The following is a 13,035-nucleotide window of genomic DNA, read 5'->3' as shown; positions in this document are numbered from 1 at the left end:
CTGAACATAGGAGTGTGTGGACCATTTTGAATTAAAATTTTGTCTGCATATATGCCCAAGAGTAGGATTGCTGGATCATATGGTAGTTCTAGTTTTAGTTTCTTAAGAAACCTCCATACTATTCTTCACAATTGGCTGTACCAATTTACATTCCCACCAGCTGTGTAGGAGAGTTCCCTTTTCTCCACACCCTCTCCAGCATTTATTGTTTATAAACGTTGTAATGATGGCCATTCTGACCCTTGTGAGATGGTACCCCCATTGTGGGTTTTATTTGTATTTCTAGACTCTTCTTGAGTGAGAATATTAATCTCCGTTGCAAACTGCTTGTTCACAGCATTAAGCACTTCACCCACAATATCACACTCCATATTTTATCAATCCTAAGAAAAGGTCTGTGCTACTATTATCATCTCCTTCCTAGAGGTGAGGAGACTGGAGCACCAGGAACTGAAGTTATTTGCCTCATCTCACATATCTGTGTGCTCTCTCTTAATTAATTTATTTATTCATTTCTAAATTTACAAGCTTTAGGTAAAGTTCACCTTTTAAGTGAACTTTTGTTTTGACAAGTGTAAAGCATTATTTCCTGGCAAGGATTTACATTAGCTTTTGAGGGATATGAAGAAAAATAAAGTGAAGACCCAGCTTTGAACAGAGTTTGTAGACCAGTGATCATGTATCCATCACTATAATATCATGGTTTTCCACCTTTGAGTCAGAAACGCTCTCAGAAATGTGGAAGTGCATTAATGTTCTGGCAGATAGTGGTTTTTTCCTTGATGGGGGTCGGAGGGAGGTGGAAACTGCCTTTGTGATCAGCCATAAACAAGATTTCTGCAGTTTAGGGCTGTGAGATCAGAACAATTTTATAGACAAAAGCAAACTATGTTAGAAGGGCAAATGCCTATGCTATATAGAATATCACATTTGGGGCAAATTACTCCAACATGCTTGGAAATACAATGGAACAGTTTCTGTATTGTGAGGTAGCAACTATTACTTTAGTAATGGGTGAGAGATTCATTTTACTCCATTTAAAAGATGTAAAGCTAACCATTGCCACAAGGAACTTTTTGTACAAGACTAAAAAATCACTTTCTCCTTTGGACTGTAACATGTTTAGATTGTAAGGAAATGCTTTCTTTCAATAGCTGCTCATTTAGCAACAACTTCCCTGTGTAATATAGAGGTTGCAAACTGGAGAATGTATATTTAGCTGAATTCAAAATCCATTTCAATATGTTTTGAACTGCATGTGTAAAGGAAAAGCCAGTTCTTTTTTTTTTTTTGATTGAAAGTTTCACTGTTATAATAGTGTTCATTTATATAGATTTCACATATATCCAAATAGCAGAAATATGTTAAACCCATGAAAATAAATTTTTTTTCAATTTTATTGCTGTATAGGTGATTTACAATGTTGTGTTAGTTTCAGGTGATAGCAAAACCATTCAGTTATACAAACATGCATAGACACACACACACACACACACACACACGTATATATATATTCTTTTTAAGGTTCTTTCCCATATAGGCTATTACAGAATATTGAGTTCCCTGTGCTGTACACAGTAGTACACAGTAGGTCCTTGTTGGTTATCTGTTTTGTGTATAGTAGTGTGTATAGCTCCTAATTTATGCCTCCCCCTGACCTTTTCCTTTTGATAACCATGAATTTGTTTTTAAAATCTGTTTCTGTTTTGTAAATACGTTCATTTGTATTATTTTTTTAGATTCCGCATAGAAGTGATATCATACTTGTCTTTCTCCGTCTACCTTAGTATCATAACCCCTAGGTCCATCCATGCTGCTGCAAATGGCATCATTTCAGTTTTTTATGGCTGAGTCTTCTCCAACATCACAGTACAAAAGCATCAATTCTTCAGCGCTCAGCTTTCTTCACAGTCCAACTCGCACATCCATACATGACTACTGGAAAAACCATAGCCTTGACTAGACGGACCTTTGTTGGCAAAGTAATATCTCTGCTTTTAAATATGCTATCTAGGTTGGTCATAACTTACGTTAGGTAGTTAGAATATGGAAAAAGGGTCCAAAATGGTGGTGGCTAAAAGACAAGGAAGGGAAAAGCCTGCGAAAACAGAACAAAGGAAGGTCCGAGGACCGGGGTGAAGACCTCAAGTAGAACAAACAGCACTCTGGCTAAGCCCAATTTGCATAGGGCAGGCCCAGCGGGGGGAAGAAACGTAAAAAGAGGAGCCAAAGTGCTCGCTGTCTCTCTCCCGTGTGCTGGCACGCTCCTCCACTCTCTTCTCTTCGCATCTTTGGGTTGGCATGCCCTCACGCTTCGAGGATGGATTCTCCTGCTATCTTCTAAATAAAATAGAGCCGTAACACTGATTTGTCTAAGAGCTATAACACGGTTTGTCCAAGACCCGAGAGCTGTGACGCGCCAAGGGCTTTAATATCCGTCGCTCCAAATCTTTGTTGTGGACAAGACAGAACAGAGGAGCATACACTCGCCTGACAGGACTAAGTTTGGGGCTTCCCTGGTGGCTCAGACGGTAAAGTGTCTGCCTGCAATGCCGGAGACCCGGGTCCCTGGGTCGGGAAGATCCCCTGGAGAAGGAAATGGCAACCCACTCCTGTACTCTTGCCTGGAAAATTCCATGGACAGAGGAGCCTTGTAGTCTACAGTCCATGGGGTCGCAAAGAGTCAGACACAACTGGGCGACTTCACTTCACTTCAGTATTCCATTGTGTGTATATACCACATCTTCTTTATCCATTCATCTGTTGGTGGACATCAAATTTGTTTCCATGTCTTGGCCATTGTAAATAGTGTGGCAGTGAACATAGGGGTGCCTAATATGTTTGAATTATGGTTTTCTCAGGATATATGCCCAGGAGTAGGATTGCTGGGTCATATGGTAGTTGTATTTTTAGTTTGTTAAGTAACCTCCATACTGTTATCCATTCTCATTCTTTTTTTTTTTTAACTTTCGTTTTTATTTTCATTACTCTAGGAGGTGGATTAAAAAAGATATAGCTGCAATTTATGTCAGAGTGTTCTGTTTATATTTTTTCTGAGCTTTATAGTGTAAATGTATTAAATAATATGTAAATAACCTTAAATTTAGGTCTTTGATCCATTTGCAATTTGTTTTTGTATATGGTTAGAGAATGTTCTAATTTCCTTCTTTTACAATAGCTGTCCAGTTTTCCTAGCATCACTTTTTAAAGAGACTGTTTTTTGTCCATTATTTATTCTTGCCTACTTTGTCATAAATTAATTGTTCATAGATCCATGGGTTGATTTCTGGACTTTCTGTTCTGTTCTAGAGATCTATATTTCAGAGCCAGTTCCATACTGTTTTGATTACTGTAGCTCTGTAGTATAGTCTGAAGTCAGGGAGCCTGATAGCTCCAGCTATGTTTTTCTTTCTCAGGAGAGCTTTGGTTATTTGCAGTCTTCTGTGTTTTCATACAAATTTTAAAATTTGGAAAAGCCAGTTCTTGTGTACAGTCAGAAGAAATCAAGATAAAAATGTTCCTTTAAGTTTTAGAAAGTTTTTATATGTTTGGGCTCTTTCATGATCAAAAATTGATGGAGCACTTTTCCACTGAGGAGTACATCTCATTTTTTAATTGATGCTGAGAGGAAAATGAGATGCAAATCTGTGTTTAGACTATAATTTAGTTATAGGTGTTCTGATCACCTTCCATTTACTGGCTCGTACAAGGACCATCATGATGCTTTAGTTATGGAGACAGATTCCAGAGAAACTCTTGCACAAATTCAGGAGCTACCCCTTTTCTCACAGCTTATTTTCTATCAACAGCAAAACAGGGCATTCAGGACTGCCTGAATCTCTTCAGGGTAGCTTTTCCTAAATGATTGGTTGGCCTTCAGCTTATCTGCACTGGGAAGGCTCTGTGTGCCTCCTAGATTGTCACTGCGCTGGCCTGCGCTTACCTTGGAAGAAGGAAGGCACCTGGAAAGCCCAGTCAAGCACTCTGAATGGTTTAGTCATGCTAGTTCTCCTCAGGACTAGAATTCTGGCCCCGACTTTGATCTGCACTGCATCTCTGTCTGGGCTCAACAAATCTGGGATGTCCCCAGACTATACCAAAAAAGTAACTTAAAGGGGAAAGGAGTTATATAGCTTATTGTAAGTTTCGGAAACATTTTTGTGTTAGGTAGCAGGTATCAAGTGTGGACATTTTGTACCAGCTCTTTTCATGAGCTAAATGTTAATGTCCTACTCAGAAGAACTCCCCTCAAGTTCACAACCCAGATTATTTGGGAAGATAATATAAAGCAAGCTACTTGTTAATGATGGTTCAAGAATAACTGTGGCCACCCTGCCCACCCATCTGTGGCTCTGGGTTCATGCTCTACTGGAGAAAAAGGGCCAGGAAGAGCTTCTTCATTTCCTGGCTCAATTCAAAATTTCTGAAAGAAGCCCAGTGAACCTAATTTTCATTCACTTTTTCTTTATAAGGGGTAGATTTTACATATCATAATACATTTTTTCCATTTTGACCAAGGAATTAGTAAATTATGTCCAAAACGAAATCTAGCTTATCATCTCTTTATGTACAATGTAGGAGCTACAGATGGCTTAATATTTTTAAGAAGTTGAAAAATAATGAAAAGCAGTTACTATTTCATGACATTTGAAAATCATATGATATTAAATTTCATTGCCCCTAAATCAAGTCCCTAAATAGCCGTACTCATTTGTTTATATATTGTCCAGGGCTGCTTTCATGATACAGTGGCAGAGTGGAGTGCTTGCAACAGAGCTTGTGTGACTTTACAAAGCCCCAAATATTTACTGTCTGGCATTTTACAGAAAAAAAGAAAACTTGTCACCCTAGAGCTAGAACAGCTAACATTCAGCATAGCAGCTGAATAAGCACCCACTATAAAGTTTTCTTGGTGTTAATTTCCTTAACCATGTGTTGTAATGAGTGGCTTTGGTATGGCTATAAACTCTGTTCTGGGAAATACAGAAGAGGCCAAAGATGTGTGAAATTTAATGTAAATATTAATGTAAAGAAATAAAAAAAATTCTTTCAAGTGACTTTCATAGAACAAAATGTAGATAATTTTCTGCATTCAATACAACTAGCTCTCTTTTAGACAAGATAATCCCAGAAAAAGTATCAATTACAATATAACTCTTAAAATTTATTCTCCAGTTTTTTAGTCCACCTTTCCACCCCATGCTCTACCCACAAGATGTTCAAGTTATTATGAGTTTAGCCTCCTACTCCTCAAAGAATCTTTGGAGATTAGCGAATGAAGATGTAATTAAAATGAAGTTGAAAAAACAACTCTAAAATTGAGTCTGAAGAACATCAATTCAGGGGAGAATTTAGCACACAGATCTTGCTAGATCTATTAGAAGCTCTGAATGATGCTGCTGTCTTAGAGTCACAGCAGACATGTGTGTAGTCTTCGTCTCTTGCATTTGCTGGGAAGGATCACTTCCTTTAATTACGGGCGTATCTTCTCAGTCACTCTGGGTGTTGTGCAGCGCATGTCTTCCAGGTGAAAATGTGACTAACTCACTCCTATAGCAAATGATGGGAAAAGTTGTATAAAGATCCTGAAGTCTAGAAGCTTTTGAGACGTTTACTCTTATAATCTCTGAACCAGACTTTGAAGAACTGATTTAGAGGTTTCACAATTAGGTTCATCATTTCACGGAAATGCCATTTAAACTGGAGCAGCTCCAAGATTCAACAAGTGGGACATATTTAGATAAGCTATGGCACCAGTGGCATAGTGAAAAACAGAAACATGTCTCAGAATGGTATGGAGAGTATGCCAGGATGCAGAAGTAAGTATGCAGAATAACACCAAGATTCATAACTAAAATGATGTACACCCCTAAGGAACCGAGGGAAGTAAAACAGAGCTTCAGTCCTCAAAATGTGGTGCCTAGCCCCCTGCAGATACATGAGCTGGGTGTTACCAGTCTGAGACAAAAAAAGTATGGGAATCCAGAGTAACTGTTCAGAAACTATTGTAATAGCTGTAAGTATTGTAATAGTAACTTTACTATTGATTTTTAAAACTTAATTTAGCTTGTATTTTTGTCTTTTTTTTAAACCTTCTTACTTTTTTTATCTTTTAAAAAATTTTAAAATTCATTTTATTGGAGTATAGTTGATTTACAATGTTATATTAATTTCTGCTATATAAAAATGACTCAGTTATATATATATATATATATATGTTATTTTTCATATTCTATTCTATTATGGTTTATCACAGGATATTAAGTATAGTTCCCTGTGCTAGACAAAAGGACCTTGTTTTTATGTCTTTTTTATTTCATTTTTATTTAGTAATTCACTTTTATTGCATTTCACACATGTATGTCTGTAATGGACTGGAAAAAATGAACTTCCTTACAGAGAGTTTAAGAAACACTGTATATTGGGAAATAAACATGTTGCTTAATATTAAATAAGTTACACGTTTTCTTTTGTCATTTTACAGACATGACAATTTTATTTTAATAAAAGGCTGTGGTAACACCTGGTCAGTTATTTGCTGTCAAATTACTGTGCTTGACCAGAAGGAGAGAGTTGTCTTTTTTTTCCCTTGGGTTTAAACAACTTTTAAATACCAGATACTGCTTTATGTGGCAGGGGTGTGACAACAGAATTCTATTTAAATGGCTAAATCACTGCTGAAACATAGTTTAAGGTAGGGGTGGGGGTTGGGGGAGGACAGCAATCCTACAGAAATGTGTCGATTAAGTTCCTGTGCAACCAAATAGAAATGTCAGGATCTTCCTCCACTTAAGATGCAGGGACAAATGCACTGAGGCATGAGAAAAGAATTTGATTTACAATTTGAAGGAAAACCAGCAGTAAGATAATTGAGAGCTGGAAAGCAATCTTATTCCCGCCAAATTGCTTTCCTCCGTGTGTGCTCCATTTAGAGGCGAGATTCCGAGATTCGAATGCTTACATTTAGTTTGTGCATATTGTCTTTCCCTTGTGACTATTCCATCCTGTCGGATTAGGACTGTTGCTCTGCTGTGGTCAGCAAAAGAGAATATTCTGAGTTGCCCAATGCTGGATTATGCCTGAAGCTCTATAAATAGGAAGTGGTTTTTGTGGTTTTGTTTTTTTTGTTTGTTTTTTTGTTTTTAGGTTCAAAGGTGACAAGCTGGCTGTTAACAAGAACATTCTTGGTCTCTAAATTGCTAGAATGTGGATTCTTTTTTAATTTGGGTTCATGAGAACGAGAGACAAGAAAGCACATTGCAGATTTTAGAGTTGGTAAAATATTTAACAGTACAACCACCACCACAACAGTAACAGTCGATACTACTGTTACCGATACAGTTTGTGGCAGGTTTGACAAATACCAGCCTTGGTGTTGCTTACAGTTTACTTTTTCCATGAAGTATTCATGAACAAGGATAGTTTTCCCCTCTTGGCCTGGGGAAATTACCTATAGGCATTAAGCTTATATTCATGGGTACAAAGATAAGATGTGTGCTGTTACTGCCAAACCCTTACTTAGCTGGTTCTCTGACTCACACAGATAGTCATTTCTTTATAATTTTTGAAAATCTGTGACAAAATTTGTCTCAAAAGTTTGGTCCATAGGCCATGTGTTCTGCCCATGAAAGCACATTTTTATGTCTTACAAGGAATAAGAATTTAAAGATCAAAAATATTTTTATATTAAAACATCCAAGTGGCCCTCTTAGTTTTACCTTCCTTGCTCATGTTAGAAGGTGTTTTGGGTTTGCTTACAAGAAATGCAGACCTGACATTCATTTCGATAAGTGTCTCCTGTGAGCCCCTGATAACATTAGGGGCCAGAATCAGAATTCTACTGCTCTCCAAAGGTAAGGCATAAATTATCATTTGGGGAAGAAAAATAGAGGAAAAGTAAACAGGAATAGACAATGCAAATTAAGTTTGAGCCAAGAACATGCCTGTTTTAAATTTAAAATTGGCTATAAGCCAGAGCAGGTTATACCCTGGGTACCTAGAGGAAGATGGAGGTAAATAGAAGGGATGTTTTTATTAAAAAAAAAAAAAATCTACAGAGCTACAAGCTGTTAGCTCTAAAACTGATAGTCTGTGCCTCTCCTGGGCAGACCTTTGTCCACATGGGCCAGGTCTTCCTGGGGTTGGTGAGCACAGGCACTGTGGTGATGCTCTCTCATACCTACCTCACATCTGCAGCTTACAGGCAAGAGCCCTCTCACCCTGGGAGTGAGAAACAAATGTGCCTTTGGCGTGAGCCTGAGTCAGCCCACAGTTCTGCACTGCCCCGTGACTGAATAGGAAGGACTGTAAGAGCTGTACATGACAGATGGGGGTTGGAAGTTTAAATTACATGTGATTATGCATGCATATGCACACACATGCATGCACACGATGCATGCACACACGTGCACGCCCACATATACCCACAGGTACGCACATACGCACAAGTGCATGTGTGTACACATACATGAATACACACGTGTGTACATACAGACATGCACATACATGCACATTCACATTCCCAGCTGCACTGGAAGCCTACCTACCTAAGGGAATGCAGATTGGTCAAGTTAAAGCAAATAATCCTAGAAAAAAATGTGATGCATACGTAACTTAAATATTTTAACTTAAAACACATCTATGTGCATTTCAATTTCTACATCTTTTGATAGAATTTTTTTTTCCCATCAAGTGACAATTTCTAAGAGCCAGTGAGGCTGGTCTTGAGCAGAAGTCTGATGCTCAGAGAGTTCTTGCCTAAACTACACTCTTCAGGAATCATCTGTCATTTCCAGCTCAGGAGTCTTTATATGGAGAGCGTGCTCAGCACCTGGGCAGCCACCTGTGTGCAGACTTGGCCTGGACGCACAAAGCTTTGTTGTGAAGCTTTTATAGTTCTTCCATCACACCTAACTTGATAGCAGCAATGTTTGGCAGTCCCCTCTTCCCCCTTATCTGGTCTTTCCGAAGGATTCAACTTAGTTTTTATGGAAAACACTCTTCTTCACTTTGATTTGCTTATGTATTATTTCACTAGATTTTATAATCTAATAAGACATGGTACTTGCATGAACAACTTTGGAAGAAAACTGATACTAAGAGCATAAAAGCTGAAGGGTTTCAAATGGACATGCATAGAGTTACCGACCAGCTGCATAATCTACTGGACTTTTGTCTCTAAGTTATGCAAAGAGGATGGAGGTGGAACTGATTCAGCTGTTTTCCTCATCTCTAAAAAGTTCACAATAAAATTTCTGACACATTTCCCAAAATGTATAGAATCTTATGGTCTGTATTTTTTCACTTACATGACCTCTGACTTCATCTTCTTTTTCTACATTTATTTTTTGTTAGAACTCATGTATTTTCTTTCTATGTTCCTCATACCACGAGAGACATTCAGTCCTTCACTGGAGTGACAGTGTGATTGAGCTTAGTAGATCTCTGCTTTTGCTGTTTTAAGCAGGTTATGGTCCATGTGTTACAAGATTTAGGGTCTAAAATGAGCATATGATGAAAAAATCCTTTAGGGAAAAGGACCCTTGGACATCCCTTGATAAGACTCTAGTTGAGTCCAACATAGATCTCCAGAGGTCTGAAGCATTTATCTTCCCAGAAGCTTGGAACAGATCCCTAAGTTGAGAGCTGGATGAAGCAGTTTGGCATGTCTTCAGGGAAGTACCTGACAAATCATAGGTGTGGTTCAAACCAGAGTGGTGCTGGGTGGGGTGGGGTGGGGTGGTCACACTCTGAGAAGAGTCCTAGGAACAGAGGTTCATGCTTCTCACCTCAGGCATCTTATACCACACTGCGTCTGACTTTAGCTACGTATGTGTTTCTCCCTATTAGTTAATTCCGTGTCCTGACAAGAGAGAACACACACTCCTTCCAGTCTCTCTCCCCATATTCACTTAGGACATGCTCAGCAGCTGTGAGTTAAAATGGAAATGGAGAAGTAGAAAAATTTGTGCCTTTGGACGTTCATGGCCTGTTCTCCCTGTGTTCACCAGAAGTCCTTCAAATATGTAGTTCCTATTTTATTACCAACTGTACACTCTTAATAAAGGACACAGTGTTTCTATTTACTATTAATAAACCAATATGTCCTATGAATAAGCTAATAAACGTAGTCTTCAAAATAGAACTGCACATCGCGCCTGTTTCAGTGTTTTCCTTAGTAGACTGTCAAGGCACGGCTGTTATTTTGGGTGATTTTTATCCATCTCTGACTAATCTTTATTTGAGTTCCCGGAAGTATTTTTAAGTTCTGACAATTTGGTATGTAACATTTGACACCTTTGAAAGTGTGACCCCTGCGGACACTGGTTTGTTTTCAATGCGACAGTGTTGCATCGTGATTTAAGGTTCTGAGCAAGGACTTGGGTGGGACTATTTGGTTTTAAATTTCAGCTCAGGCTATTTATTTAATCTCCATGCACCTCAATTTCCTCACCTAGAAAAGGCATGTTAATAGTATCTCTTGCGTGGACTTACTGTGAAGATTAAGTGAATTCATCTGTCTAAGGTGCTGGAATCACTACTCGTGTGCCATGAGTGCTCAGCCGGTTGTTGGTACTAATGCCGACCTCGCTGTGTGCATGCGAGTGGCTTCCGCAGCAGTGGCCGCGCTGTGCGCTGCCAATGCCTGGGTGCGATGCAGTCGTGACACTTAGTGTTCTGGTCTTTCACCGTCTCCCTCCTCTCCCGTGCAGGTGGCCCCGGCCATTAAGGAGCGGATGATGAAGAAGGGGAGCCTCATGCTGGGCTACCAGCCACACCAGGGGAAGGTCAACTTCTTCCGGCAGGTGGTGATCAGCCCTCAAGTCAGCCGGGAGGACATGGACTTCCTGCTGGATGAGATAGACCTCCTGGGGAGGGACATGTAGCTGTGGCTTTGGGTCCCCCAGAGGCGCAGGTCCTGCCCTGAGGGTAAGGGTCCAGGGCATCCGGGGACACACAGACTGCAGCCCTTCTGGGGCGAGTAGGACACATGTCCCATCCTTGCCCAGCAAAACCGAAATGCTAAGCAAGTAGTGTTAAGTACTCTTTAGTTGCCAGGGGGCTACTGCTGCAATAAAGGAGGTAGTGAGAGGTGGGTTTTCTCTCAGACGACGCCTGGGACAGAGCCCCAAAGAGTTTAGTACCACATGGGCTCTGGGCTCATTGCTCTTGAAAGAGCAGCTGAATTAGCGGGTGGAAGAATGGTTTACAAGGTGTGACCCAGACACCAGCGGCCCTGGAATGGTGTTAGAAATGCCTGGCCTCAGCCTTCCCCCAGACCCACTGAATCAGAATCCCTGGAGGGTGGGGGGAGCCGGGTGCTCTGAACTTCATGCAGCCTTCCAGGTGCTTCTTAGGCAAGGTAAAATCTGAGAGCCAGCAGTTTAACGCAACTTTGAATTAACTGAGTACTACTCACTCTGATGTGTTTGCCCGCAAAGGGATATCTGATACTTTGGTGGCTCTGAGAATGCAGCTGTGGCCTCTTAGTACTAATGTTTAGGGGCATCAGAAGTATAGCAAAGCTGTTTTTAAAAGAGAAACTATATATAAGATGTTTACTTTATGAAAAGGTATCTTTTATGCAGGCTAACTGTTTATTCTCAAAAGTTAAAATTAACCAGTATCTATTATAAAGTATCTGAATTAGAGCTAAGGATAAAAGACACAGACTTTTGTAGTGTAGCCTTTTAATCAAAGCAGTGTCCCTAATTCATTTCCCAAAATAGTTCATGTCATTAATTGGGAGTACATGTTAGATATACGTGTCTCTAATTAGATACCTCTTAGCTTGAGGGGCTCCTTTCTTATCTTGATTTCTGCTTGTAGGAAATAACGAGAATGAAGTCCAGGGTTATACGACATTCCCTTTCTCAAGCTTTAAAATGGCAGTGTAGACTATTAAAGGGTTTATATTGGGCAGAGAATCAGGGAATTAGAGGTCTTTTGGGGCACACACCTCCGCCATTTATCCTGGGAGTGGATAATTGTAATTCTGTCTCTAATCCTGGTCCTAGATCTCTAGCAGAATTTCCTTTGATTAAGAAATAAACAGAATTCAGAGGTGTGGGAGTAGGGGTCAACAAGGTACAATTATGACTCTCATTAGAGCTCCCCTCTGGAAGGCAAGTGATGGAGAGTGTTCAGGTATTAGACGGGAGCAGAGGGCGACAAGGCACAGTTACACCTCTGGTTAGAGCTCCACTTTGGAAGGCACGTGACTGAGTGTTCAGACGTTAGACTTAGCGTGTTCATTACCCATCTCGTACGCCTTCACTAACCTGCACCATTTAAATTTTGAAGAGTTAAAAAGCAGATATGTACTATTTCCTTGTATTCTGTATTTTCATTTTAGAGTGTATGGTTTCTCAGTATCTCCATCGGTCAAAGAATATTTTAAACTTTCTCTGAACTACTTTAATCTGTGGTATGTGTATTGCATCTCTTGTTGCCTCTTTGTTTAAACATCTCCCTAAAATGTTCTGAAACTGATGTTTGCAATAATTTGGGTTTAATGAAATAAAAAAGCAATGTGAGCACACAGTGTGTTTGGCTTTTCTTTTCCTGTCTTTCCCTCTTCACTGGATTGTACCAATACATGTTATTTATTTTGTAAGCAATACATAATCATTTGAATTTTTTAGGTGTTAAAATCTTTTGAAAACTTTTTATTTTAGATTGGAATATAGTTGATTTACAGTGTTGTTTGTGGCAGGTTGATTGATTCAGCAGCTTGATTCAGTTATTTATATATATATATATGTAATTTTTTGGATTCTTTTCCCATATAGGTTATTACAGTGTTGAGCACTGTTGATTATCTGTTGTACACACACACACACATATGTATATTAGTGTGCATATGTTAATCACAAACTCGTAGTTTATGCTCCCCCCACCTTCCCCCTTTGGTAACCTTAAGTTTGTTTTCTATATAAATCTGTAAGTCTGTTTCTCTTTCATAAATTAGCTTATTTGGTGCCAGTACGTGAATTGGGCTCTGTTGGTGTTTTAGTTAAATAATTGAGAGCAGGT

General features: G+C 39.3%; 1 protein-coding gene across 3 annotated transcripts in view; it reads left to right on the top strand.

Moving 5' to 3' along the window:
* Nucleotides 1–12,541, top strand: part of GADL1 (glutamate decarboxylase like 1) — a 194,317-nt gene extending 181,776 nt beyond the window's left edge. For all 3 annotated transcript variants that reach the window (XM_061395727.1, XM_061395728.1, XM_061395729.1), the window contains exon 15: nucleotides 10,713–12,541. In XM_061395727.1, the coding sequence (XP_061251711.1) occupies nucleotides 10,713–10,886 (174 nt within the window). In that variant the 3' untranslated portion in view covers nucleotides 10,887–12,541. The remainder of the gene's footprint in view (nucleotides 1–10,712) is intronic.
* Nucleotides 12,542–13,035: the final 494 nt, after the last annotated feature.

Source organism: Bos javanicus, chromosome 22 (genome assembly GCF_032452875.1).
Source record: "Bos javanicus breed banteng chromosome 22, ARS-OSU_banteng_1.0, whole genome shotgun sequence".
In the NCBI taxonomy this organism is placed as follows: Eukaryota; Metazoa; Chordata; class Mammalia; order Artiodactyla; family Bovidae; genus Bos; species Bos javanicus.
This window is presented reverse-complemented; position numbering and strand designations above follow the sequence as displayed.